This window comes from Pelmatolapia mariae, linkage group LG8 (assembly GCF_036321145.2).
Source record: "Pelmatolapia mariae isolate MD_Pm_ZW linkage group LG8, Pm_UMD_F_2, whole genome shotgun sequence".
In the NCBI taxonomy this organism is placed as follows: Eukaryota; Metazoa; Chordata; class Actinopteri; order Cichliformes; family Cichlidae; genus Pelmatolapia; species Pelmatolapia mariae.
This window is the reverse complement of record NC_086234.1, coordinates 9,478,695-9,501,878: the sequence shown is the minus strand read 5'-3', so window position 1 is coordinate 9,501,878 and position 23,184 is coordinate 9,478,695. Positions and strand designations below refer to the sequence as shown.

General features: G+C 39.7%; 1 protein-coding gene and 1 non-coding gene across 2 annotated transcripts; both read right to left on the bottom strand.

Annotated features, from left to right (window-relative positions):
• Positions 1-997: 997 nt before the first annotated feature.
• Positions 998-1,107, bottom strand: LOC134633893 (U5 spliceosomal RNA). Its single transcript, XR_010094796.1, has one exon. It is a non-coding gene; the product is annotated as a U5 spliceosomal RNA (small nuclear RNA).
• Positions 1,108-4,085: 2,978 nt separating this feature from the next.
• LOC134633478 (alpha-N-acetylgalactosaminide alpha-2,6-sialyltransferase 1-like) lies at positions 4,086-22,485 on the bottom strand. Its single transcript, XM_065471624.1, has 11 exons — positions 21,791-22,485; positions 20,441-20,522; positions 14,954-14,983; positions 14,509-14,604; positions 13,899-14,061; positions 11,043-11,205; positions 10,458-10,596; positions 10,265-10,368; positions 9,209-9,292; positions 5,825-5,924; positions 4,086-4,262 (listed from the first exon to the last, which is right to left on the bottom strand). Exons 1-11 carry the CDS (start codon positions 22,483-22,485, stop codon positions 4,086-4,088), a joined length of 1,833 nt encoding a protein of 610 aa, XP_065327696.1.
• Between the last annotated feature and the right edge of the window lie 699 nt (positions 22,486-23,184).

Here is a 23,184-nt window from a genome sequence, read left to right as displayed (position 1 = left end):
AAAGGTTAATGGAAACCTGGAGTATAACCAGGCAGCTTGATCTAGATGACCTAAGAGGTCAAGCAGGTTTGCAGCTTAGGTGGACGTCAGGGAAATACTTTGATCCCAGGTCATGTGCGAGGCATTTAAAAAACAAGAATCAACATTTAAAATCTACTCTAAACATAACTAAAAAAAAAAAAAAAAAACTGTTTAAAAATAAATAACTAAATTGAAAAATACATTCAGCAGTGGTTAACACTGTTGCCTCACAGCAAGAAGGTCCTGAGTTCAGTTCCACCATCCGGCTGGGTTCTTTCTGTGTGGAGTTTGCATGTTTTCCCCGTGTTTGCGTAGGATCTCTCTGGGTACTCCGGCTTCCTCCCACAGTCCAAATACATGCAGTTAGTGGGGTTAGGTTAATTGAAAACACTAAATTGCCCATATGTGTGAATGCAGGACTGAACGTGAGTGCGAATGGTTGTCTCTGTCTATGTGTTAGCCCTGTGATAGACTGGCGACCTTTCCAGGGTGTACCCTGCCTCTCGCCCTAAGACAGCTGGGATAGGCTCCGCTTATCTTTTTTTTTTTTTTTTTTTTTTTTAAATCCTAAAAAAGTAAGCAAAAAAACGGATGGATGAATGGACATTCACCAAGTAAACATGATGTTGAATAAAATAAAAATATTTTAGAAATGTCCTTTATTTTACTCTTTTGCATTGTTCTGAACTCCAATTACAAAAACACTAACAAACAAATTAATAAAACCAATAGAAACACTTTCAAAAAATAAAATGTTAGTGGGAATAAATAAAAAAAAACACGTAAAATATGAAAATAATAACTGTTATAAACTGCTATAGTTCAGTGTGCTCACAATGAAAATATATATTGTAACAACAATATCGATCACATGAAACATCAACACACCATGATTGGCTACAGTTGTGGATGGATATTGCCATAGAAATAATAAACACAATCAGGAACGTACAATTCCTTTAGAACATAGATAGCAAGCCCTTTAAGTGCAGGGCATCAAAAATTTGGATCAAACTTATTGTTCCTCTCCACGGAAATCTTCAGTAAAAGGCAAAAGATTTATATGATCTGAAGAGAAACAAGAGTGTATTGAATTCAGCAGGGACCGCAACAGGACCCCATTGGCAACAAAGCCATGTAAAGTAACGGTTCACTGGGAAAGAGCATTTACAATGACAAAACCCACTTATTGAAACATAATGCATTAGTGAGGAAAACCCCATAAATGCACAGGGTAAGACTTTTAATGTGAACGCTGCAAGTTTATTCAGATTAGATTAACCGTCAACAGTAAGCGCAAAGCATGATGGGATTCCGTGGGGTTTTCCGGGTTGTATCAGGACACCTGTCAGGTAACCCAGACACGCCCCTACTCAGTCACCCAGGTGGATGAGCCCCCCCCCCCCCCCACTCAGAGCTGTGATGAAGGGGGAAATCTGTAAAGCTGAACTCACAATTATGGAGACCACATCCCATTTTAAAAAAAAAAATTAAATTTTTTATATAAAAGGGACAATGCACACTAATTAATATGAGCTTTTAAGATTTAGCCTTGATTTAGTCATGTATTGTTACCATTTATAAAAGAAAAATCACATTCACCAAAGCATCTTCTCTTTCAGCTGTTCCCCTCAGGGTTCATTACATCTGCCTCCATTTTATCCTGTCTCTAGCTTCCTCCTCTGCATGTCCTCCTTCAATCCATCCATGAATCTTCTCTATGGTCTTCCTCTTTTCCTCCCGCCTGCCTGGAAGCACATCCTTTTGTCCAATATTTCCACAATACATATGTAAACAATCTCAGCCTTACCCCTCTAACTTTGTCTCCAAACCTCAACCTAAGTTGCACCTCTGATGTACTCTATTCTAGTGCCAGTGCAGAATAAAATTGTCAACAATAACTCAATAACTGCTGAAATAAAAAAAATAAACAGTGTGAAACACATCTGATCTCAATGGGGGGGAAAAAAAAAAAAAAAAAAAAAAAAAAAAAAGAGAGAATCTTTGAGTACGTACTGGGTAATGAGTTAGGAACAATAGGATGCCAGATCCTTGTATGAAAATGATCAACCTAGGTTGAATTCAAAGACACCCCAAAAATCGAGTTGAACTAAATGTAAATTTTAAAGTGCATTTTTTAAATGCTGCTGACTTAATGCAAAACAATGACCTCTTGTATGGGCAGAAATCTGTGCCATCAGAAACTGAATTTGAATAAGTTAAATTCAAATTGCTCGGATTGAATCTGAATTGTAACTTGAATAAATGCTTTTAAAAACTGAATATGAATAAGCCTAATTTTAAATTCAATTTATTGGTTTGAAAATGATCATCACTAAATTGAAATTGAATTTTATATTTTGAATATGAATTCATTTGCTTTCAAACCGTATTTCATCCTTTAAAAATTTAGCTCTTGAATAATTTCAGATTCACTTCTCACCATTCAGTTTCAGTTCTACAATTCAATTTCAGTTCCAAAATTCAGTTTTTTGGGATTTACATCTGGTTCTGGTTCAAGAGTAATCGAGCGCAGATTAATAGAACTACGTTTTACTTGCGGACCGAAAGTGTTACTGACGGGAATCTACAGCATCTTGAGCTGAATTAAGACTTCAGAAGTCATTCGTCATGTCGAATGACCAGCGGATAAACTCTCGTTGGTAATAAATGTATTACATGTATAAGAACAAGCGTCATGTTAACAAATGATAGCCGTACAGTAACTTATGCTTATTGTAGCTGTTAGCTAAGAACGCTAATTTAGCGTAGTTTGCCCTGGATTTAGCTTTGACAAATAAATATGATCGACTGTATCTAGTAGAATTCCATAGTTGTCATCTTGTACCCTCTCAGAGCCCTGTATGCTTGCAGAGACCCCTACAGTAGGGAAACATGCAAAACAGTGTCCAAACCTTTGTATTTTAGCTTTATTTATGTCTTACACAGCATCCCAGCTCTTTAGCTAATTAACTAGTTAAGTTAGCTAAAGTGAATAGTTAGTCTAATTCATTAGTGCAGCATTACTGGATCACCTCTGTTTGAAGTGATATGATATGTGACTATCACTGTGTTTAACTACCATAATAGTTTTTAGGGTACTGAGTGCATGCTTAAAGTCAAAAGTCAAAAGCGTACTAAAGTACAGCACTTGGATAAAGTTCTGCTCTGAAAAAGCTGCAGGTGGTGCTGTTTACTGCAGGAGTTCATCTCAGAGCTCATACTGCAACTGTCTGAGATAGATACAGATTGGAGAAACAATTTAACCACCCACAGGCCAAAATAAACAATTTGTAGCCTTTATATCTCATCTGTAGTAGTTTTAGCAGTCGAAAAACATCACATCACATCATTTAAGTTTAATACCAGCAGCCACGTCCTGGCTACTTTTACTACTTTACATATACATACTTTTACAGAAACTAATTAACAATCACCAAAGCATTAAAACTAAATAGTACAAGTATTAAATGTAGAAGCAGAAAGGCTTTATATCCAGTAAACCTTCTCTGCATCTCTAAGAGGTTTGCCAAAAATACACATTCATCTTGTATTATTATAACAACATTACATGCCTAGTAACACTTGTAATCTGCATTTTAACGGAGTGGTATTGACTGTTGGATGTAGCTTAGTTTATGTAAAAATGTAGTTTGTTGTTGTTTTGATTTATGTGCTGAAATTGTTTTATGTGTATGTTTATTTGTTGTATATGAATGTAGATTTGTATATAGTTAAACATGTATGGATCATTCTGAATAAATTCTGAATATTGATTTGTAAGAAATGAAATTTGAAATAAGGGGCTAGGAACAGAAAGAGTGTAAATTTCATCCTAGATCGCACTGACTAACTCAAATGTGTGGTTATAATACCGGATCTTAACTGGAAGTGAACAGAATCAACTTTATTGTGGAGAAGATGTTTATGGTGCTGTTAAACAACCCTCTTATCTGAACCTCAGCTGTTTGACTTGTAATAATCGGTAAATAACAATCTCTTCCCTATCCCATTGCTTTTATTCTTGCCATTGCAGCATTGCTGCAGACCTTACAGTCCTGGGTTTACTTCTCTCCTTGATAAAGATTTAATATTTTGCTGTTATGAAGGTTTTTCCATGCGTTCTTCTCTAGAATGTAGTTGTGGTTGGAATAGAAAATGACCCTGGTTTTAACATACTTGTCATAATAGTAGTTGGAGTATTTCTTGAATTCTTCACTCATGAATCCGTATGCATCCACCTGAAGATGAAGCAGTGAGAAATAAAAAGGGGACTGAATTACACTGAAATAATAAATGATAAAAATGACATAACTGCTTTTGGAATTAGTAAAACACATGGGGAGCCACTTTAACAAGCCCAGTTTATTAGTTTATCTTTAACTCCTTCTTTAACTGCAACAGCTAATGTTAAATAAAAATATAATTATACTTTTAGCTTCACCATCTTCTCTAATGAATATTATTACTTTTATCATTAGAGAAGCAACATATTAAAGGGAGAACAATTATGGAAATTCAAATTGTCATGATTTCAGGTTTTTTAAGAATTGGTTTCCGTTTGGTTTCATGGTAGTTCTAGTGCTCAAAGAGCCAGTTTTCGCACTTTTCTCCTTTTACTACAGATACTTGTATTATTGTGGGGTCTTTAACTTAAAATATAAAACACCTTGAGGCGACTGGCTTAGATCAGCATTCTTTTTGGATTTACACATCTGAATTCAACAAGTTGCAAGCAGATGTTACGTGAGCTATCACTGCTTTCCACCTCGCCTAGACAGCATAAAGCTGGTGCAAATGTATTTAGGCTGTATTTGAACCCAGGAGCTTCTTGCTGTGAGGCAACAGTGCTAACCACGGTGCAATCCGAGGACATTCTAGAGCTTTAAATATGCAGTTTATCAAATATCCCTTAGCATTTCTATTCTTTGAATGTTTTCTTTGTCTCCTGTCCTGTCTTTCCATCTCTGAGTGAAGTTCTCTCATTCTTTTCTGTCCTTGAGAAATAAAGAAACTGTACCTTTAACTAGCACTGATCACTGTGTGCTAAGTCTTTTACTCTGAATTTTGGTCCATCTTTGAACCCTAACACAATTAGCCTGCTGTGAGAAAGTAAAAAAGAAAAATCACCCCAAAAAGAGGCCTTAAAAAAAAGAAAACTCTTGACAATAGTAACATATCAGACTTTGGCTAACAGCAAAATAAAAAGTGTCCAAAAAAAAGAAAGCTGTTAAGAGGAACTGCCAATAATTCAAAGTAAATGATAAAGTTACTATTGTGAAATTTATGTAAATGCATGAAGCTCTTGAGTTGGGTCATGTTATAGACACTTGATGAATTTGTTTGACAAGTTTATTAAATAGCTGTGTAAAACAAGGTGTGACATCAGTTTTATCAATGCTGTCCAGCTGGTCTGTGGGTCTATGTCTTCACACATTGGAACAGTTCAATAAAACTGGTGACACACCTTATTTTACAGTTTTAATTTAAACATCTTATCTTATTTTCCTAGGAGGGTACAAAAAGTCAGCGTTCCTTCAGCTTATCCCTGATAATGGTTCAGAACTTTGATACAACTTTATTATATGATTGCTGGGAAGTCTTTCCACGTATTCTCCAAAATTTAGTTGTTGTAAGTATAGAAAACGTTGCTCGAAATATGTTGCTAAAACCGTAATAAGATAATCTGACGTTAATATGCTTTTAATACAAAGTTAATGTACGCATGGTGTGCTGCATTCTTCCAAAGGTGTGGTTAGAAGTAGTTGTAATGTTAAGAAGTTAAAATCAAGTGTTAACTCACTGTGTCACAGGTGTGCAGAGCCAGGAAGAGAGCGAATGCTCCGTTGGTTGGTCTGACCATCGCCCAGTATCTCTTATTCAGATTGGGTGACTTTAAGAACCTGTAATGCAATGATTTAATAGCTTGTAGAACTGGCTTTAGCAACAATAACTTGAAGTAATAATTATTTTCTGTATTACTAACGGTCTCTCACATTGTTGTGGAAGAATTTTTCTGTACAACATTGCTTCAGTTCAATATTTGTAGGCATTTGTTTATGCACAAGTGTCTTAATTCCTCACCACACATTTCCATTGAGTTGTGGTCTGGACTTTGAATGGGACATTGCAGCACCTTGATTCCACAGCAATTCTGTTGTACGCTTGCTGCTTGATTTGGAATCATTGTCCTATTAAATGACTCAGTTTGGCTGGCTTTAGCTGTTGTGTAGGCGGCCTCACATTTGGCTGTAGACCACTTTGATATACAGACAGGTGTATGTTTAACTCTTCGACTATAAAATGTCCATTTGCTATGGCTAGAAAACAAGCCCAAATCATCATCTTTCCTCTTGCACTGTGGCTATCAGCAAATAGGTATCAGCTATTTTGAAACAAACAAACAAAAAAAAGACACTTTTTATCCATAACAAGAACTCCATAACAGCAAATGAAATGTACAACAGAAAATGCAAATGCTATTTATGGTCTCCTCACAACAATGATAAGAAAAATAAACTGGGCCAATATGGCATGTTTGTTAATACAGAGATACACATGTTAATGTGATCTCTGGTCTCCCACTCAGAGACACAGGTCTCTGAGTGTCCAGCATTCAGACGGCTGCCTGAGGACACTCTTTGTGTGAGAGAAAATCTGCTCACACAGATATGTAGAGCCAAGTACTGTCAATAAGGCCTCTGCAATGTTCTGAAGACAGTTAAACTTGTCAGGTAGTGATGTCCAGCAGGTGAAAATGCAAGCTCCATGAACACGCACAGCTATGGATTCCAGCTGCGTTCGTAGTTCTGCAAACTTTGACCCCCCACAGAGTCGAGCTTTTCAGTTCAATTAGCTGCATTTCGATGTTGCATTAACTGGCATTAACTCAGCCAGTTAATGCGAGACAAATCCAGCTGCTCATTAAAGCTTTCTGGTTTGATCAGAAAAGAAAACATTGGTCCATACACCTGAAAGTCCTGAAAATGCATTGTGAATTCTGTCTCGAGTCTACGGATGTATCCGTGTATTTCCGTGGTGCTGATGCTGCGCTGAACGAACAGCTCCTGAAGCATTTGAAGTGTCGGAATGTGGAAAGCTAACAACGTCTCTCTCACCGATTGGCTAAATTATTTTTAGCCAATTACAAGTTGAATCTGATAGTTGGGGTTGTTAGCTAAGATACCGTCATTAAGAAGAGGCACAACTAATGTGTCTATGCGAGCTAATTTGCGATGTGCACCGCTGGCCTGGCCATTTATTTTTTAATGCACCTTCTCAGATTAATTCATTGCGTGTCGTGCCCAGGGTTGGACTGGGACAAAAAAAATAAATAAATATCGGCCCGGGCATTTTGACTAGAGACCGGCCCACCAGGTATTATAGGAAACGCCATAAAGCCTTTGAATGAAAACAAACGTTGTTGTGACAGTGATGTACGCTGTCTTGTTGGTATATGTGTGATTTCTATACATTCTACATCAGATAAAAACTTTGGTTGTAAGCTTCAGATAATTATTTAATAAAAGCAAGACATTTTAAATGAGAATAAGAAAGTATTTCTTTGTGCCCCCCTTTCCCTGTTAATGCCCTACCTGGCCCCCTGGCAAAACTTTGCTAGACCCGCCCCTGCACAGTTACCAGCTGTCAGCTACTTAGAAAAGGATCCTGGTGTTATTTGTCTCTCAGAAACAGTTCATAACTTCCCTTCAACTCATTCATGTCACCTAAAAGGTAAACCTGTTTCTCCATCACCTGTTCAGCTCTGATGATTCAGTAAGGATGTCTCCTGGTTTCATCTTCATGTTTCCCTCTCACCAGATAACCAAACTGATATCATGACCAGCAGCTTTTACAGCTGTGGCTCCAGCAAACATCAGCTGATACTAGAAATTAATATTAAATAAATTCTAACAACAGCTGATCAAGCTTAAACGCGATGCTGTCGTTTAGCGCGACATCCGCTGGGTTCCTCTTTCTGGCGCAAAGTGGGCGATAAACAAACAAGACAGAAAAGCTGATCAGCTGATCATTGATCAGTTTCATGATTGAAGTAGCAACAGGAGAGAGAGGGAGAGAATCAGAGAAGAGGCAGCTGTGCAGCCTAACGACAGAATAACTCCAGCTTTGTGTCTTTTTGCATTCTAGCTGAAGTCCGGGCCAAACTGTTCCTTTTCAGCTCAATACAAAACGCGTAATATTTTCTCTGAAGATTCCGTTTTTTAACAGGACAGTTGGCAACTCTACTAACCTTATGAATAAAATAAAGTTCACTATCAGTAACATCATAGCACTCACCCAGCTGTATAAAAACTCCGTCATGCTAGCTAGTACGAGTTATTGTAACTGACTGTAAAAAGTCAGCATAACGAAAATAAACTCCACCTAAACTTGGTTTATATCTGACCCAGATAGACTGCAGGTCATAACTTCTTACCTGAAGTTCAGCTCACCTGACACTCGGACCGGCGGCCACCTCGGGTCTCTGCTCCTCCTGCCTCCCCTTTCCCTCATCCACCTGCCAGCCTCCACCACTTGCTAATGTTACTGAATCTGTGGAAGCTCCGCCATAGCCACCACCAAACAACTGAGTTATTCTTACACACCGGCCACCATCTGACCACCTTTCATTGTTTATACCGCTACAAATAATAATAATAATAAAAAAAAAAATCATCGGCCCATAAAAACAAAACAAAAACAAACAAAAAAAAAAAAATCACCATCGGCCCACCGAGCAAATGCCCGGTATGCCCGATGGCCAGTCCAGCTAGGGTCGTGCCATCAGTTAACCCTTGCCGACCCCTGGTCTAGAGCAATGTCTGTAGAAAACTTCCCCTTGATTAGCAGCACCTGGCTGCTACTCACTCAATGTAAGCAGAAAGAACTGCAAAGTGTCTGTATTTGTATACATATTGTCACAATGGGAAAAGTTGACTTGGACTATGCATAAAATCTGTACTTCAATATTGTTTGGATTGTTTGATTAAAAAAAAAATCCAAACATTTATGGACCTTCAACTTATTTAACAACTTATCAACATTTTTTATTTTATTTAACTTAACTTTTAATATTGTAATTAAGAGAAGTCTTTAAATAATTTAAGGATTAAAATAAAAATTAGAATAAATAGTCTGGACTGTTTAAAAATAAATATTCTGGACTGGATGATGAAAGAAGGCTGACCTGTTCCGCACATATCGGAGGAAATCCTGATGCAGAACGTAGAAGCGGCTCTCATTGTACTGCCCTGAATAGTAGGTCCTTGGCCTGGGGGGTTGAACAATAGGAGTAATGAAAGGATGATGAGATGTTTTAGTTTCTCAAATGCTATTAAATTTATTTGCTGGAGGGAATAGCTGAAAACATGCTTATGTGCCTGCAGTGCATTTTAGACCAGAATCTTTTACCTGAATATCAGTCTGAGTGTGCATGTATGACAAAATTTAGATGTCTGCAGAACAGCCTTGTAGTTATTTAAAAAAAGGTGTGCATTTACTTAAGTGAAAGAAGTTTACACTTCTCCGTAGTAAACTCTCAATTAATTGTCTGCAAATGAAATTTCATCAATTGACATAAACAATTCTGCTTTAAAGAGTCTTTTAAATTAAAGTGGCAATACACAAGTCTTACAGTTTGACTAATCAGTATAAAGTAAATGCTGATTATTCCCCTAAAAGCTCACTTTCACCAAAATGAAGGCTTGATTTGCACAAACAGAAAGCAGATGGTTTCTCAACAGTAACTGAACCGGCAAAATTTGGATAATCACCTTAACTTAAAAAGTAAAAAAGAAAATGAAGTGGCTTATGGTGCTTTTCTTATCTGACCATCACTCAAATCATTTTCACAAATGTTCATATAGCACTTCACATGCAAGTCTATCTCACCTACAATAAGACTAATTTAGAATCACCATCAACAGAATGCATGTTTCTGGACTGAGGGAACAGCAAGGGAATAACTACATGAGCACACAGAGAACACGGAAACTCCACAGAGGAAGGTCCCAGAAAGTTGTTCGTGAGCAAGAGATAAATGATAAATGTAAAATTATTAGTAAATTTAAGGCAAAACACTTATTGCAAAGTTCTATTTTTTAACTTAGTTTTAATAGACACTTAATAAAATGTATGTTATAGCATTTGAATAAAAATGTTCCAGATTCTGAATTGATTTTAATTTAACATCACAAAAAGCCATAAATACTGCAGCAGCACACAACATTTAGTTGATACTCACAGTCTGTTCCGGTATGGACCAGCAGAGACCTTTTCTCCTTTGAGAAGGCCCTCAAGCCATTGGTAATCCCTCATCCCCTCAGGAATCATCACATATTTTATACCCTGCCAGAAGGAAAAGGAGGACAGAGAAGCCATCTTTACTCTAGTGAAATAAAACAAAAATCAAGGGCCAATAAAAAAAACTTCATTACCTCATCATGAGGAGCAGCTTTGTATCCGTGTTTTTTAAGGATGTAAAGAGATGAAGTGATGGAGTGGGCTGTGTGGACATACACCGATGTTTTGTTTCCTACATCTTCTTCAAAGCCCTTGGTGATGGCACCATTCATCCTGCCACACAGTCGAAACAAGCAGGTGTTGCAGATGTTAAACTTGGCTTCAAATGCTTAAGCTTAGTAATTTGTTCAGATCAATTGAGAAGCAATCGTGGCTTTCATTTTGGAAGAATTGTTTCTTTGTGGACGCAACCACCTTCAGCAATACCACTGAAGTGTTGGCCCAAAACATTTCAGAACATACTCTTACTGAAAGTTAATTTACTTAACACGCTTTCCATTCTGACTCTATGATGACACTGATGTTTGAAAGAACAATACATTGGAGTTTCTACATTTCAAGCAGGTGAGCTATCAGATACAGTGCCACATTTTTACTGTCAAAAAATTTGCTAATCAGCAGCCGTTCTCACGTTTTTATCTTTTTTAGCGTTCTTACGTTTTAAACCTAACTTTTACTAAAAGATACACCTTAATAGTTGATAATTTGTTCTTTCCTACCGAAAAACATAATCATGCGCATCAATCTCTACACCCATTCTGGAGTTGTTCAAGATTCCTGCAGTACCAACCACTGCACAGTGCACACAACCATCACCACCGGATTTTGGGAGGAGCAACGGCTCTTTTGGCTTTGGAATCAACTTTACTGACTTCATCACATCTGCAAACAAAAAGAAAAATTCAAATATGTGTTTACTCTGAGTGCTGTAGTTCCAGCATAGTAATGTATGTGAAAACAAAGCAGCAAGATGAAGGCCATAACTCTTATTCATGCATTAACAGTTGTTTCTTCAGCTTCACCTCACTCACGTTTACTAAAAGAGAAGGGAGCTTTCAGCGAGCGGAACAAGAGCAAACTTGTCATGGTCTGTGTGGAGGGAGGCATGAAAGGGCGCAAATTGCAGACTAAAATGCGGAGACCAAGCTAAAACTCAAAATGGTAGTTTTATGGGCTGAACACTGGAGAAAATAAACTAAACTTGGCGATACAAAATAAACTTGGCAGGTTTGGCAAAGTCATGTGTGACTTAAATACACACATGAGGTGATCAGGAGAAGTGGCAACCCATGGGGAAACAGCTGACACACATGAACATAACGACATCAGAGGAAACTTAAAACTAAACACAGTGAACACAGGACCTCTTTCAAAATAAAACAGGAAACATAATGAAATGCAGAGCTAGAACAAAAGTGCAACAAGAAAACCTGGAGCTCCTGAAATAGTCCAAAACAAAAGTCTATGAAAGGCACTCAAGCTTAGAAGATAGTCCGTAAACCTTTCAGGGGGCCGACCCAGAGGGTGACGGCACAGGAGTCCATGATCGAACAGTTCAGGAGGCTGACCGCGGAGCCAGCAGTGGCGACGAAGCAGGTCCAAAGGTTGCCTGCACCGGCGAAGAAGTCCACAACGTGGTTGTGGAGGCTGGCGCCGCTATGGCTGAGGTGAATGTGGCTCTGGAAGTAGCCACCGGTTGTGGCGAGGAAAATGCAGCACTTGTCTGCTGCGGTCGCGACATGGACATGGAGACAGGCAGGAGACTGAACACGCCAACTTTTACTCCTGTAGCTGGTGAACGGAGAGCTGCTTCACAGGGGGGCTGGAGTGATTCAGTCTGCACGCTAGGGGGGCTGCTGCTGCTTTGGCAGTGAATGTGAAACTCCTCCCATTGTAGGCAAAACAAAGTTCTTGTGATGATCCGATAAACGCTCCACAAAAAACGGGTTGGCAGCAATAATCCGACCCAGCTGGACCATAATAGATTCCTTCTCCACCTCCTGTCCTCGTGCAGAGAAGATAATCCAAAAACCATGGAGCTGTGTAATGTGGACACTAAACTCAAAAAAAGTCAGAAATGAATGTCTGCCTGGTCCCACATGGTCAGGTCGTTCTGTCACAGTGTGCGGCAGCAGATTGTATGACTTTGCCTAAAATCCAAAAGCGAGCCGTTTAATATGGCTGACAAAAAGGTACAAAAACAAAAGGCAGATGCACACAGGAGAGAAACTAACTAGAACTAAACTGGGAAAATTAAATGCTGAACAAAAACAAAGAACAAAAGCTTGAACGTGGAAAAATCCTGGAGGCATGGAAACATGATGTGGAACAACAGACGACCAAGAATAAACAGAAACACACAGACTAAATACACACAAGGGTGATTAGGGTAAATGGCAACACATGGGGAAACAGCTGATACACATGAACATAACGACATCACAGGGGAAACGTAAAACTAAACACAATGAACACAGGAACAGAGGACCTCTTTCAAAATAAAACAGGAAACATAATGAAACACAGACATGACAACATTAACTTAACAAAAGACATGCAGATATGAAACACATGAAGAGCAAGGGAGACTTAACACAGGGGTAGGAAGACACAAGGGGAATCTAATAACAAAGAACTGCAATGACAACCTAGGCATAATAGGAATGAACTTAGAAAACACAAAGGACTTAAACATAAAAATAAACTAAAACTCAAAACGCTGGGTCAAAGGACCCAGGATTGTGACAAAACTGGGATTGTCTTCAATATTTAATTAAGTTTAACAACAATGAATGAAGGAAGGAATAACTGCTAACATGCTCTATTAAAGTAGTTCATTTAAACAATGAACTAATTGCTAATTTTATTCTGCTTGCCCAGTTCAGGGATGTGGTTGGAGCCTCATCATCATTTTCCCTGTAAAAAAACAAATCAAAAAACAACCTCAAACAAACAAACTTAAGATCTTTTAATTTTTTTTATAACTGCTCCCCTCATTGCTGGTGAACTCTGCTGTTGCCAACTTCCTTGTTTTAGCCACTTGTCAGCCAATCAGCATTCAACTAATACACGGGGTCATCTATGTAGAGCATCACGCAGCTAGGATGTTGGAGGACTGAAAGTGCTGGTTTGAAACCACTCTCAGAAAGCAAATACACACAACTGGACACAAGCTCGGTACCATAAATTCACAGCAAGCCTGGGTTTGAATTCAGCCCGGGTCTTTCTGCGTGGAGTCTACATATTGCAGGTGGTACGTTATAGCAACACCATGTGACCTTGAATTGGATAAACATAAGAAAATGGATAGGGGAGCATTGATTTGAGAAGTAGCCTCAAGTGGCTGCTAAAGAAACTGCAGTTTTTGTCAAATTCTTGTTGGCTTCATTCTTTACCTAGGAGGTTCCTGCTTTGTGTTGACAATTGGAACAGTTGTGGAAATAAAGCCATCAAATTAGAGCTTACATTTACAGCATTAGCATCATAAACATTATTATGCTTAGCATTATGTGCCAAAAAGTTGCTTGAGGATGTGGCATAACAAAAGAAAATAGGTGTGTCACTTAAAGACCTACCGTTGTACCTGAACTCCATAAAACCAAAAGGATTATTAAAATGTGAAAGCCGATTCCACTCGCTCATGTTGATGTTGTCCTTGTGCAGAAACAAACGTATGTTTGGAAGAAAAGCCTTCTTAAAGTTTTCATCGTTAGAGTTTCGCAGAGACTGGGCACATGCCTGAAAATCATAAAACTATTAAATACAGGAAATGAGCCTAAGACAGAATTTGCTCTGATGTAATGATCCAACTCTATTAAATAACAGCCTTGAATAATTCAAAACGGGGAGAACCAAATGACAGAAAAAATGTAATAAAGCAAGAGTAATTAGCCATGTGCCAGATAGTTATTTTTAAACATCTGTATTGGTTTCAGCAGAGAATTTCATAATTGGTGCATCACTGCAGGAAAGAGTGAGTGCAGACATATGAGAAGCCACAAAGGTAGAAAAACAGCTCCACAAAATGAAAATAATGAAATTAAAGGGGGAAACAAGGTACATGTATAGGTCACAAGGAAAACGATCGACTGCTTGGCTGAGCAGAATTCAGCGCTGCCTATACCCAAACACAGAAAAGTTAGGAACTGCATTTATATTACTTCTCTCATATCTTAGCATGCTTACTGTCGGTCTAGGTGGTGCATCCTGGTTATAAACATCATCAAAATCCCACTGAGGAAGCTTTGTGAAATTTATTTTGTAGAGGATAGGCATAGGAGTCTCAGCCATGGCTCCACGTGTAGCGGTTTTAGATTTTGTCACTGGGTTAATTTTTGTTGAAATAACTTTTGGTTTGCCAGCTGTGGTATACACAAAAGGTGATGCAGATGTCTTTTTTATTTTTCCCAAAAATGTAATGACACTGTCAAAAGAAAAGTTTTCCCATTTGTGTCCATTTTTTCCTGAGAAAGTTGTCCACCTGAATCGGGAATTAGACAGAAATGCAGTAGAGGTAACAAACAACAAACAAATAGCAAAGTACAAATAATAGAACTAGCAAATCAGTTCACAGTTCTTTTTTTAATGATTCCTTATTTAAACACAAAATAAAAAAAAAACAAAGAAAAACAACCCCAACTGACCTTTTGGATAAATGTTCCTGCGATAGAATAAACACCAGAAAACCAAGTGTTACTAAAAGGAGCAAAGAAAAAATCCTGAACTTTTGGACCGGCATCACTGCTGAGTGAAGGCTTTGCTGTTGAATTAAAAAGAAAAGTATTTTCTCTTTCTTTTGAGATTTGCTCAGAGGTCGAAAAACCACCTGGAGTATTTACAACTTGATGGGACTGCTGAGATAAACCCACAGAGATCAGCAATAAAATAAATTCACAAAGACACACATACACCTACACACAGATACATAGACCTAAACACACAGAGATCAGCAATAAAACAAACACACACACACTGCTTCAGAAGAATGTTTATTTTACATAAAGGGGAAGGTATGGCAAAATGACTAACGACTACAGGGTTCATACCTGTAATTGTTCTATTTTAAAACAGGAAACATCATTCCTTTAATTAATTTTAGGTCTGATTTGTAAATTAACCTCTGTGTGAAAACAGATACAGGACTGTTTTGGTTTCCTCTGGATGGCAGATGGACACAGCAGTAAAACATGCGAATCAACTGGGAGTGTTTGTTCAGTCTACTGTATTGCTGTGATACTGTAAGCAAGTTCATGTAATGAGAAGCCCCACTCTTCAAATGTTGAGAAAAAAACTGTTAGGAAAGGTGCTCTGTGAAAATTAACAATGCAAAGTTATAAGAGTGTCTCTTACCATTTGAGGAAATAACATGTAAACAAACGAGCTTCTCTACTGTGTTGCTCTTTCTCTTTTAAGTCTTTGTTTCATAGGTTTTAACATTCCTTTTATTCTGTGTGTGTCGCAGCAACTGTGTAGCAGGCAGGAGAGGACCCAAACGCAGCACTCCAAAAACACCACATAAACTCAAAAGCAGCTTTATTGCTGGAACTGAAAATAAAATATAGCCAGGAATGAAGAAACTGACACAAGGAATCTCACTTTGATCATATGGAAAAACTGCACAAGGACTAGAGAGAAGAGAGAGAGAGGGGGAGACTACGGACATAAATACACACAAAGGATCACGAGGGAACAGGCCACAGGTGGGAACACAGCTGACACTACACCAGACTAATAACACAACATGATACACATGAGGCAGGAGACTCTCAAAAAAAAAAGAAAAGAAAAGAAAGTAACACACTGAGATTCAGACACAGGGACTGGAAAGAAAAACACATGACTGACTGGGGAGACAAAGGAATGAAACACAGAGAAAACACTGAAGCCTGAAGCTCAATCACAAAACCCAAGATAACCTAGAAAATAACTTTTGGTAACCAGACATCATTATCTTACTCTTTGAAAAAGTCCAGACAAAAACCCAAAACATGACAGTGTGTCTGAGGGAAATAGTATGGCATTATTTACACAAGGACTACTAATGGCACTGACAGGAACAAGACTTGAGGTTTATGACAGTTAATTTTGCAGACCTGATCCCTGTCTTCAAAGTGACCATTTCAAAGGCAACAAGATCACAAGCGCAATAAATTTGGTTATGCTGGAGTCGCCAACCGTTGTTTTTGTTTCCACTACAGATTTCGCTTGGACTTGCAGTCGTCATCTCTCTCTGCCTGATCAGCTCTTTACCCTTAAGTGGCCTTAAAGCAATTGATGTAACTAGTTGAGGAGCCTAGTGTAGAGTTGACCAATGTCTGTAAGCCCTGTCACCCATTTAAAAAGCCTGATAGTTATTACATATACAGTAACAGAAATTTGAATGAGGTTTCCTTACAGCTGCTGTGCTCACTGTTTACGTTCTGTTAATAAAAAGTATATCTTTAGATTTTAGTAATAACATTTGAATTTAAAAAAGACATTAAAAGCAGCAAAAGTAGTGAGGATTCTGTTCCTCCATCTGCCCCACAGCACATACTGATTTTATCTGCAGTATAAATCCATTGAGGACCTTCCTCTGCTTCGCCACAAGGTGGACTCAGTGTACTGTAACACAGGGACTTGTTAAATCCTGAAATTTTCAGTCTCACAACATAATCACCAATAATTACTACAGAAGGGCAATTTGTTTGATGCATGTACAAAAATAATCAGACCAACAAAGTTGTCTATTGTTTAATGTCAAACTGATATTTAACTTTTCATGATATTGCTTGTAAAAAATATTGACAACTGAGTCAGGTGAACTGATGCAGCAGCATCGCTGTGTGCCTTAGTGGAAGAAAGTTTCTTAAAACAATGACATCAAAGAAAAGGGAAAAAAGCCTCTTAAGATGACTCTTACAAACAGGAATAGAAAATACACTATATTGCCAAAATTGTAAATTTGCCTGCCTTCATATGCATATAAACTTGAGTGACATCTGGTTCTTAATCCATAGATTTAAATATGCATCCAGAACAGCTTCAACTCTTCTGGGAAAGCTTCCCACAAGGTATAAGAGAGTGTTTATGGGTATTTTTGGATCATTCTTCCAGAAGTACATTTGTGAGGTCAGGCACTGATGTTGCATGATAAGTTCTGGCTCACAGTCTCCGCTCTAATTTATCCCAAAAGTGTTTTACTGCTTTGGGGGCAGGACTGTGCAGAACAGTCAAGTTCTTCCAGTCCAAACTTGCTCATCCATGTCTTTATGGGTCTTGCTTGTGGTAGGCATAGGAGTCTCAGCCATAGCTGCACTGGTGTGCAGTCATGTTGGAATAGGAAGGGGCCATCCGCAGACTATTCCCACAAAGTTGTTCAAAATGTCTTAATATGCTGAAGCATTAAGAGTTCATTTCACTGGAACTAAGGGCTGAGCCCACCCTCCATCAAACTTTACACTTGGGACAGTACAATCAGAGAAGTACCATTCTCTTCGCAAACACCAAACCCAGACTCATCCATTGAATTGCTATATGGAGAAGTGTGATTCAAAACTCCATGGAACACATCTTCACTCTACAGTCCAGTGGTGTCGTGCTTTACACTACTGCATCTGACACATTACATTGCGGTTGGTGATTAAGGCTTGGATGCAGTTGCTTGGCCATGGAAACCCATTTCATGAAGCTCTCTGTGCACTGTTCCTGATCCCATCTGAAGCCCACATGAAGTCACACACTGCATGTAAGTGTAAAAATAGTTATTTCTTAATTTATGGAAAGTGCTATAACCCACATAGCAGACAGGTCTGGCCTGGATCTGGTGTCAAGCCGGCACTGCTGGCTGACTTCTGGCATGGGTAAGTGGTATGTCATCCAGATATTGGCCAGGCAGGGCGTAGATGGCACTATTTATGTGATGGCATGCCATATCTGGCCCGATTGTGGTTTGGTTTATGTGGCCCAGGCTCATAGAAAACAGGTCTTCCCCGGATCCGGCATCAAGCTGGCACTTTTGACTGACTGGTGTCATGGCAGGGTGTATGTCAACCAGATGTGGGCCAGGTCTGGCAATGATGGCACTATTTATGTTCCTATTTTCCTATTTTAGTTAGAAGACCCAAATGCCATGTTGCAATTAGAGATGGCACGATACCACTTTTTTATGTCCGATACCGATACCGATATCATAAATTTGGATATCTGCCGATACCGATATTAATCCGATATAGTGTGTTTTTTAATCAATAAAACTGTTTTTTTTTATATCTTGCTGCATTTTGTATAAGTTCATACTCAAGTTTAAATAAACAACAACACTAAAGCTATTCTGTTATACCTGTATGTAAAAAATACACTGCACCCAAAATATTTCATAGTTCAGCAATACTGATCAATCTAATAAACTTAAACCTACTCCATCCTCCCTATTCTGGTATTTTAAAGAGTACTTAGCAGAAATATTAAGCAACCTAACTAATAGGGTTGCAAACTCCCAGCAAAAAAAAAAAAAAAGGGAACCACCCCCCACCCTCCACCTCATGATGCTTAATCGACGTAATCAACTTTAATTTGATGCAGTGTGAAAAAAATGCACAGAAATAAATTATTTTTCAAGAATAATTAAATATATTCAACATCTTTCTTCTACAGAATTGCAGACTGCACAGATGGTACTTTCCCAAAGGAAAAAGTACTATAGCTTACTAGGGTATATTAGACTTAACAGTTACTATATACAGTAATGGACTTCTATACATTTTACATCAGATTAAAACTTTGGGTGTAAGATTCAGATAATTATTTATTAAAAGCTAGACATTTTAAATGAGAATAAGAAAGATAAGTATGTCTTTGTGCCCCCTTTTCCCTGTTAATGCCCTATCGGCCCCCCTGGCTAAACTTTGCTAGATCCGCCCCTGCACAGTTACCAGCCGTCAGCTACGTAGAAAAGGATCCTGGTGTAAAACGTAAATAAATTCTAACAACAACTTATCAAGCTTAAACGTGCTGCTGTTGTTCAGCCGCTGGTTTCCTCTTTCTGGTGCAAAGTGGGCCAAAAACAAAGAAGAGAGAGGACTCGAGACAGAAAAGCCGATCAGCTGATCATTAAGCAGTTTCATGATTGAAGTAGCAGCAGGAGAGGGAGGGAGAAGAGGCTCCATATATCGGTTGTTAAGCTTAACGTAGGTACGCTTTACAAACATTCAGAGATGAACTTACACACTTGCTTTACTTCTCTCTGGGATCACTTCCTCGGAGATGAAATGCTGGATTGCTAGCGAGGCTACAAATAAACACAGCCCTCTATCGTGAGCACACTGCTTCGAGGTGCTACGGTTACAAGCCGAGTTACGTCGTGTCGCAAGTTTTGTGAGGTGCTTTTTTGATATTTAATGGATCGGATTACATTTTTTAATTTCTCGCCGATATCCGATCCAGTAATTTAGGTCAGTATCGGACCGATACCGATACTTAATATCGGATCGGTCCATCTCTAGTTGCAATACTATACTGCTATGGTAGCCAACATTTCAAATGCAAGTTTGACAGGTTTGTGAGTGTTGTTAAATACCCCAATTCATTCATCTTTGGGCTGAAGGAAGAACAACACTTGGTGCATAAATGCTCAATCAACAATCTCTTTATTCCATACAACACTTTGAACATTAAAAACGTATGGACAGGAGATATGCACAGGAGGGTGTCTGGCAACATCTCGAAGTGTCTAACAGTTAGACTCTTATAGCTTGTTCCCCCTCCCTTCAGGGCCATAAAGCCTAAACCCTCACATTTTTTCTATCTTACGGCACCTACGTGATGGCCTTGGCTTCCTGTTTTATCTCCTCTTGATGAGATGGGGCAGAAAAACTCCACGGTATGTTCTGTTCTCTTTGTGATCAGAGAAGGAAGGCCATGATTCTACACAAACAGCATTTCTTATAACTCAGCAGTGTAATGCATCATAAAACAGTGTAATGATTTCACAATCTTTAATCCAAGGCATAATGTGGCCTATAGCCGTATAATGATTCAGCAATTCTTTGATTAGAAGTATAAGGTGGCATAAAAATAGTATAATAATCTTACAGTGTATACTTTATCCAAAACCTAGTGACGGTTTACTCATATTTACCGCTGGGTGGCTGTAGCTCAGGAGGTAGAGCAGGTCACCAATTGATCGGAAAGTTAGTGGTTCGATCCCTGGCTCCTCCAGTCTGCATGTCAAGAGTGTGAATGTGTATGAGTGTAGTTAGGAAGCACCCAGTTTAGAGAAATTGTGTGAATGTGGCATGTTGTATGGAGCACTTTGAGTAATCCAAGAGAGTACAAAAGCGCTATCTAAGAATCCAGTCCATTCACTGTCTGCAAAGAGTTTTGTTATGTGACTTTTGCACTATTATGTTCCGGCACATGTTGTTATTACATGGCTTGATTAAGGTTCACATTAGGCTGACATCTGGGGCCAGAGCTGAAACTGTTCTGGGGCAGCACAGGACCACCAGTGTGTCTGCAACTGGTCTTGTGCTGGCCAATGTGTGGGCCACCTCTGGCAAATCAGATCTGGGCCACCAAAGGGCCGTCATTCTTTGTGGTATGTGGGCCATGTGTAAGCACATTGTGTGGGCCAGATTTTGCTATGTGGGAAGTGATATAAACATAGTACAATACAATACAACTTTATTTGTATAGCACATTTAAAAAACAACAACAACAACAACAACGGTACACCAAAGTGCTTTACAATAAAAACAGGAAAATGAAGACATGATTAAATAAAAGACTATTAACAAAGTACCACGTATGTCATCAGGTTGAGGGCACCAATTATACAGCAATAAAAGAATATAAGAACAAAGTTACTAAGAACAGATATAGCTAAAAGATAAAGTACATAAATAAAAAAATTGAACCAAATATAAAATAGGGACACTAAAGATGGAAAAGCTATGTTGAATAAGTGAGTTTTTAAACGGGATTTAAAAGATAAAATGGAGTCTGACGCACGGATAGCGATGGGAAGGTTGTCCCACAGATTAGGTGCAACCAGGGCAAAAGCACAGTCGTGTAGTAAAGCTATACTACATATTCTACAGCTCGGGGAGTGAGCTGTAGAATAATGGAAATTTATAACCACAAAAAGGTAAATAAATATTCTGTATTTAGAAATGTTCAATATTTTTAAAATGGTATACCAAATTAAAATTCATTTGTTGTAGTTTTAAGGTTTTGGACTGTGTTATGTGGTTTAAAGATATAAGTTCGGTTAAGATTCTCTGGGTTGTCTATTGTTGATTGTTCGGTGTCTATGTACATTAGTGCCCAGTTCCATCTACACGTGGAAACAAGAGATGCTACAGTATGTACATTCCCAAAATAACCAGCTGACAGAAACACTTTCACCTTACAAGCAGGAGAACTGACTGTGTTCATTGTACAACGATCCTGTGCAGACCGCCACTCAGCTATTCTCTTAAGTGCTCACTTGGTGAGGCTGATCAGCAACAGGTGAGTGTGATGACTCCAGGTGTGGCTGGCTCCAAGGCGGGAAACTCTCCAGGCCTGGTGTAGCAGAAAAACGTGAACACCACAGTGCGCTGAGGGTGGGTGGCCATGGGTCCGGCAGCAGCGGCGAAACAGTTCCGGCGGCCTGCCACGGGTCCAGTGGCGCTGGTGCTGCATCTCCGGCGGCCTGCCACGGGTCCAGTGGCACATGATCCATAACGTGCTGGCCGTGGACGCGCTGGGCGCGGACGTGGCGGCCGAGCTGGGCGCGCCGTAGCAGCAGGTGGCGGAGAAGATGGCAGAGTGGTGGCTGCAGACGAGACGATGGTGGCACAGCCGCTGCAGATGGTGAAGCAGCGAGAGGTGGGAGGCTCCTGACTGAGGTGATGTTACCTGCGCTAACGGCTGGCTTACAGCAGCGTCAGTGGTGCCACCGTCCACTGCAAACACAAAAACAGATGGTGTGGGAAAAAAAAAATTGTCCTTATTATTCACCACAGCCGGCTGTTGAGATGTCCGGGAATTCAGCTGCGGTGAGGAGCGCCGGTGGCGCGAACGTAGTTTCCGTGTAGATGACGGGGCCGGTGTGTCAGGCTGTGAATCCACCGGCTGTCCGGGCCAGTGAGCAACCTGAGTGGGAGAGTGGAGGTGGAGGTTTGAGAGCAGGAAGTCCATGACGACTGGGTTGAGAGATTCCACCAGCCAGGGAAATTTAAAAAGCTTTTCCTGCAGCCGCCTCTCCACGGCGTGACGCAACACTTCTCCGGGCTTCTCCCACCACAAATCAAAGTCTGTAAACTTTGTCCATTACCTCCCTCCTGAGCCTCTCCTCAGAGTCCGCTGGGCCCATGTTTGGCTGGATCATTCTGTCACGGTTGACGCTGGCCAACCGTGGGGATGTGAGGAAGGAGGACCCAGGCGCAGAGCTCTGAATGCAAACAGTGCGTTTATTTACAGTGAAATGGAAAATAACAAATCTTCAGTGCGTTCCCGACTCCCGTGACATGTCCTCTTCACAGTGTCAGTTTTCCTTGTCCCCGCTCCTCAGTGTATGAGCACCCCGTGCTCGCTGCCCTCTCGTCTCCACGCTTTTCCTGGGGAGATGATAAAACCACCCAACAGGCAGCCGTAACACACACACAATGTGGCAGACTAACCATACTGACTGGCTGAGAGACTAACGTGAAGTCACGCAATGATCCAGCGTCGGAGAGAGCTCCACCGCACTCTTAAGTAGCTTCTCCGACGAGGCTTGATCAGCTGTGTGATGGTCTTCAGGTGTGGCCAACCACCTGGCAGGGCCACACCCACCAGGCCTGAAGGCCTGCTCTCAGAAACACACACACACACACACACACACACACACACACACAC